The following is a 6,688-nucleotide window of genomic DNA, read 5'->3' as shown; positions in this document are numbered from 1 at the left end:
AAGGCTCGGTTTTGGTGGTACAGGTTGCATAGGTTGATTTGATCTAGGGGCTTGATAACTAGGTCTCGGAGGTGCATTATTTTGAACAGGGTTATTGTTTTTATAGGAGAAGTTCGGGTGATTCCTCCATCCAGGGTTATAGGTATTTGAATATGGGTTCCCTTGGGTGTAGTTCACTTGCTCGGAGTGGGTTTCATTTAATAGATTGCATTTTGCGGGTTGGTGTCCTTGGGTTCCACATATCTCACAATCCGAAGAAACTGCGGCTACAGTATTCAGGTTCGTGTACATATGCTCGACTTTGAGGGCTAATGCGTCCATTTTAGCTTGCATCATGTCTATAGAGCTTAGTTCATGCACTCCCCCTTGGGCTTCCTTCTTCTCAACTGTCGTTCGTTCGACTCCCCATGATTGATGGTTTTGAGCCATATCTTCAATGAGGGCACTAGCTTCAGGGTAAGGTTTGTTCATCAGAGCACCGCCTGCGGCAGCGTCGATGGTCATCTTTGTGTTATAGTGAAGTCCATTATAGAAGGTTTGAATGATTAACCAGTTTTCTAAGCCATGATGTGGGCATGCTCGTAACAACTCTTTATATCTCTCCCAAGCTTCGAACAACGATTCTCCTTGGTTTTGGGTAAATCTAGTTATATGGTTTCGAAGAACGGCGGTCTTACTCGGGGGAAAATATCTAGCAAGAAAAAATCTTCTAAGGTTATCCCAAGTCGTAATGGAATTGGGTGGAAGGGAATCTAACCACGATAGGGCTTTATCTCTGAGGGAAAAAGGAAATAATCTTAAACGTATTGCCTCAGGAGAAGCTCCATTGGTTTTAAAAGTATCTGCTAATTGAAGAAATATTTTTAAATGTTGGTTAGGGTTCTCGGTAGCGAGACCTGCGAATTGTCTTTGTTGCACTAGCTGCAATAGGGATGGTTTAAGTTCAAAATTATTGGCTGGGATAATTGGGTTTACTATACTAGAACTAGGTTCTTCATTAGACGGTTGAGCGAAATCTTTAAGAGGTCTTTGGTTTTGATCTTCGGCCATAGCTCTCTTAATTCTATGAAAGAATAAACGTGTGCGAGCGTAACGTTCAGGTTCCGCCAGAGGGTATACTAAACTTAAACTTCCGGTACTGCGAGTTCTTCGCATTGACCGGCGGGAAATAACCTAAGTCTAAATGATATAACAACAGGAAAATGAAATTTGACGAAATTGGTCCCCGGCAACGGCGCCAAAAACTTGATGCGGTGTTTTTCGCAAGTATACGAACGCGTCAGAGTAATATAAAAGATTGTCGAATCCACAGAGACCAAGTGTCAAGCTATCGCTATCTGTTGTTATGGTGTTTATCAAAGGAAATCAAAATAGGTGTTTTTGTAGTGTGCAATGAAAAGTAAAGTATTTAAATAGATTTAATTAATAAAGACAGGGTCGAATGTAATTCACGTAACCAATTGATAATCCAAGTACTTGCTAATAGAACTACTTATGGGCAATGTTTCCTACTTTGAAAAGAACTAATTTAACGGGAACTGTCACTTTCGCGTATTCAGAATCGAGTTGTACTCCCTAATCAAACCCTCTTATTGTCACTTATAAAAAGGCGCGCATTGCGTTAGAGTAGTAAACCTATTTTTAAGAAATATAGTATCTTGACTAAGTTGAAAAGTATTATAACCTGGACTTCTTAACCAAGAGAGGTTCTTACGAACCCGACTCTAAACTTATAAACGCGTCCGAAAATAGTTTTAAAATCTCTTTTCTTCTTAATGTTAAAAACTCCTAATGAACTAAACAAAGCACTTTCGCTGTTTTTGAAATAGTTAAAAACAATTAAGTTTATAAAGACGTTGGACGGCTTTCGATCTTACTCAACGGAATTGAAGTGCGGGAAAACTTAAGTTGAAAGTTAAAATAGCCCTTAAGTGTTTCTACGAACAATTGTACGGATTATCGGTTCAATTATGATCCTTACATTCTAACCTTATAAATTTAGCTAGACATGGTAAAGTAAAAGTGCATTAAAATAAATAAAAGTAGTGCGAGTGCGGAAAGTAAATAAAAGTAGTGCGAGTGCGGAAAGTAAATAAAAGTAGTGCGAGTGCGAGGAAATAAATAATTTAAAGCGAGTGCGAGAAATAAATAAAGTAAAAGCGAGTGCGAGGAAATAAATAATTTAAAGCGAGTGCGAGAAATAAATAAAGTAAAAGCGAGTGCGGGAAATAGATAAAGTAAAAGCGAGTGCGGGAAATAAATAAAGTAAAAGCGAGTGCGGGAAATAAATAAAGTAAAGGCGAGTAATAAAAACCTGCTCCAATCAGAGGGCTAAGTAAATTGCAATGCGGAAATGAAAATGGCGGCAGGATTAACTTCCTTCCAAAGTGCTCCAAACTCGATTACAGACTCTATCACAGACTTGATTACACAATTGTGGTAACACTCCAATGCGAAGCGATTACCACTATAAAATACTGAATATATGCCTAAGTGAAACAAATTTGCTTCTGAGTTTGCCTCTGTTCTAAGTTTGGATGCTTGTAAAAGTGAATTCGCGTTTCTATTTATAAGCAAGTAAAAATATGTAAATGACTTGGATGCCCTTCAACTTGAAAACAGGAGGGAACCGTTTTTCCTCTTGTGGCGCCCGCCACAAGGCCAAAGTGAGGTGCCTTAGTGGATGTAGTGGGGAAACGTGGGAGTTGAGGGAAGTTGAGTTTGACACGTCATGGCTTGGTCTGTGGCGCCCGCCATTGGGTAGGCCATAAGCACAAAATGCTGAATTTTAGGGTTTTTAGCCCTTTTTCGCTCCTTTTCTCGATCGGGGCTCCGATTAAAGTAAAAACCTGAAAACAAAGGAAAACACAGTAATAACACAACAAAATGACAATAAAACAACTAGAATGCATGTGAAATCGGAGTCGAAAATACGTAAATTTTAGTGTTATCAAGGGAGTATATGTTTCCCAGCCTCCTAGATTTGAAAACCATGAGTAATCCAATTATGTTTATAAACTAAAGAGAGCTTGATATGATCTCAAACAAGCCCTTAGGGCTTGATATGAGCGACTTATAATTTTTTGCTTGACCAAGGATACTCTAGAAGGAAGATAGATACTACACTTTTCATTAAGCGTAAAGGAAATCATCTTCTTTTAGTTCAAATTTATGTGGATGATATAATATTTGGTTCCACTAACATGCAACTAGTCAAAGAGTTTTATAAGCTTATGCATGATGAGTTTGAGATGAGTCTAATGCGGGATTTAAATTACTTTCTAGGACTTCAAATCAAGCAACTCAAGGAAGGGACATTTGTGTGTCAAGCTAAATATTGTCACGAGTTACTTAAACGCTTCGAAATGATAGATTCGAAGTCTATTGACACTCTGATGTCCACAAATGGAAATTTGGAAAGAGACGAACATGGTAAGCATGTTGACATTAAAATGTATAGAAGTATGACTAGATATTTTGAATACCCCATTGTATCGAGGCCTGCTATAATGTTTAGTGTGTGCATGTGTGCTCGGTATCAACTCGCTCCCCAGGAATCACATTTAAAAGCAGTAAAGCGCATTCTTAGATATCTTTATGATACATCTAAGTATAGGCTTTGGTTTTCCAAAGGGATTAATTGTAGTTTAGTTGGCTACTCTGATTCTGATTTTCTCGGTTGCAAATTAGATAGGAAAAGTACGAGTGGAACAAGCCACTTCTTTTTAAACTCCTTAGTTAGTTGGCATAACAAGAAGCAATTCTCGGTTGCTTCGTCAACTTCCTAGGAGAAATACGTTGCAACTGGTAGTTATTGTGCTCAAATTCCTTGGCTTAAACAACAACAAATTGACTTTGATATTAAACTTGACCATATTTCTATCATGTGTGAAAACACTAGTGCGATCAACATAACAAAAAATTCGGTGTTACATTATCGTAGTAAACATATTGAGATATGTCACATTTCTTACGATATCATGTTGAAAAAGGCGATGTCATTTTTGAGCATCTTAATAGCAAAAACCAACTTGTGGATATTTTTACAAAACCACTTGCGACTGAGTCATTTTTCAATACTCATTGGGAATTGAGCTTTCTCGATATCTCAAATCTTGCCTAGAATATGTTTTTGCACGCGCTTTATATATTTTGTTTAACATTTGTTCGAAAGTTTTTTTTTTGTGAAGTGCATTTTCCGTCTCATCCTATGAGGTAATATCATTCTCTATTTATCTCTTTGCCCTTAAAGTTTCTATAAAATATGTTGCTTAACTATGAATAAATTGATTGCATGTTTATGATCCATAATTCATGATATAAATTATAAATCATGAAGTTAATATGTGTTCACTTCCAAAAATTCCAATTGATTACACATGAATTTTCAATTTATATGCTTATAGGGACATCTTGTTTGATCTCTTCATCATATGTATCTCATATCATTAACGTCAAATATTTGAAGTAGTTGAAATGATATGTGTGGGTTAGAATATTATTTATCTTTCCCTTGCATGAAAAATGCATTTATGCTTTCACGTCCTTTTGTTTATTGTATTCTTATGTTGTAACCTCTTTATGACAATTGTGAATTGAATATTATGTTGCTATACTTGGTTGTGTATTTACGATTGTGTTCTATTTTCATTTAAGACACAATTCTATGTGAGTGCTTGTCTTAGTTGATTCGTTTAATCTTTGCAACGCCTCTGAGTGTGTTTAATTTTATATATTGTTGCGTTCTTGTTCACGATGCTTCTCACGTTATCCGCCTTTGCCTCTTTTTGATGTTGTCAAAGGGGGAGAAGCACAAGGTTTTATGGTACACATATTTAGAGGAAGCTTTTCCAAAGTCATCAAGGATGTCTAATATGTTTTTCCATCATCAAAAAGGGGGAGTATGTGAGTGTAATATGCTCTTAATGTATTTTGAATGATGTCAAAACTAGGTAGCTTAGATCTTTGTGTATTTAGACCTTACAGTCTAGAATGTATATCATCATTATCATAGGACATGTAAGACTAGATTACATAATCCATCACATGCCCAAAATATGAATTTTTCACAAAAATTCATACATGGGTCGATACACCTTTGGTATGGCTCGATACATACCAAGTGGAATTTCAAAGAATTTGAGTCTGCCTCGAATGGGTCGATACATCCTGCAAATGGGTCGACTCATTCTTGGTTGGGTCGACTCAATCTGAAAGGTGTTTTCAAAGACTTGGCATTGCCTTCAATGTATCGATACATTGAAGGGATGTGTCGATACATCAAGCAAATGGGCCGACTCTCCCGTGTTTGGAGTCGACTCATTCTAAAACATTCTTCTCTCAAATTTACTACTACCTCCAACATATCGACTCTATTTGGTCTCGTATTGACTCATTCAACTTATGTATTTACTCATTTGAGTTTAGAGTCAATACATTCTAAACTAATTTTCCAAAATGGCATTTTGGCTAAAGATCTGTTTTTACTAATTTCTTTTCTACACATACACATACATATAAATACTCATTCATGCATCATTTCATAGATTGAAACCTGGAAGATACAAAGAATTCCCATCGTCTTCAACCTCTCTTGACACATTCATCAACTACACATAATCATTTTTTATTGTTTATTCGCAAGAATAATTTGATAAGATCCAATTTAGGGTTGTGTAATCAAATTGATTTGAGGTTTTATTTGGGGGTTTCAAGGATAAAACCTGTAGGGTTTTTACTCCAAGATCAAGGGTTTATTTGAAGGTTTTTGCACAAGTCTTATCAACTTGGATTCAGCTGAGCGAAAGCTTTGAAGAATGGGGATTCTTGCAAAGGAGTAGCTGTAACTAGAGGATCAATTAAAAGGTTTGGGGCAAGATTTCACAATTTGGATTCAATTGAGTGAAAGCTTTGAAGGACAAAAAGTTCGGTCAAAAGAGTAGCGGTAATTGGAGGATCATATTGGAGATCTTGTGTGACTTGATCTTGCTAAGATCAAGGGTAGAGAATGAGCCAGGATCAACATCAAACATAGGGTTTGGAGTTTGAATTTCTATTATTTCTCTTGTAAACTGATAATGCAAAGGTTAATTACAACATCTCAAATCGATTTCAAATTGAGGGGAGACGTACACATAGTGAGGACAATTGGGGAACTGCCTAAACAAATATTTGTATTCTCTCTCTCTCTCTCTCTCTCTCTCTCTCTCTCTCTCACGCACACACACACAAAATTCTTTTTAGATTTTGGTCACACTTAGTGTGTAATTTGAATTGTTGAAAATTATGGTTGTGTTGAACTGTTTAAAACCATTTATGTAAAACCATGCAATTGATATATTGTAACTTCAAAGCAAAGAGAATCAAGCTTGGTGTATTGCACACCAAGTGTTCGATAAAATTACTGCAAATCAAGTGTTCGAAGAAATTACTGTCAAGTTTATTTTTTATTTGTTACTTCTTATTGGAAATCGTTTATCTTAAATGTGGTTTATATTCAAACAAACTATATTGATCTTATTGATTGGATTTTCTCATCTTTAGCATACTTTATATTACGGTTTGTACGCATATCCGATCTTACCAATAACAGTTTAGATAGACAAGAGTCGATCCAAATTCGTTTCTGCTTGCCATAGAAAATTATTTTTCAAAGCAGAATTTTTATAACAAAATGTTATTTGGCTAT

General features: G+C 36.1%; 1 protein-coding gene and 1 non-coding gene across 2 annotated transcripts; both read left to right on the top strand.

Moving 5' to 3' along the window:
• The first annotated feature begins 559 nt into the window (after window positions 1–559).
• On the top strand, window positions 560–666 carry LOC127133253 (small nucleolar RNA R71). Its single transcript, XR_007807241.1, has one exon. It is a non-coding gene; the product is annotated as a small nucleolar RNA R71 (small nucleolar RNA).
• Window positions 667–3,203: 2,537 nt separating this feature from the next.
• On the top strand, window positions 3,204–3,788 carry LOC127129544 (secreted RxLR effector protein 161-like). The gene has a single exon (XM_051058700.1). It carries the CDS (start codon window positions 3,204–3,206, stop codon window positions 3,786–3,788), a length of 585 nt encoding a protein of 194 aa, XP_050914657.1.
• The last annotated feature ends 2,900 nt before the right edge of the window (window positions 3,789–6,688 follow it).

Source organism: Lathyrus oleraceus, chromosome 3 (assembly GCF_024323335.1).
Source record: "Lathyrus oleraceus cultivar Zhongwan6 chromosome 3, CAAS_Psat_ZW6_1.0, whole genome shotgun sequence".
In the NCBI taxonomy this organism is placed as follows: domain Eukaryota; kingdom Viridiplantae; phylum Streptophyta; class Magnoliopsida; order Fabales; family Fabaceae; genus Lathyrus; species Lathyrus oleraceus.
The sequence above is the reverse complement of the archived record's forward strand: the minus strand, read 5'-3'. Positions and strand labels throughout refer to the sequence as shown.

Bases quoted from the DNA above. Each gene is read 5' to 3' on its own strand.
- LOC127129544 (XM_051058700.1), top strand. From the start codon at position 3,204: ATGCAACTAGTCAAAGAGTTTTATAAGCTTATGCATGATGAGTTTGAG.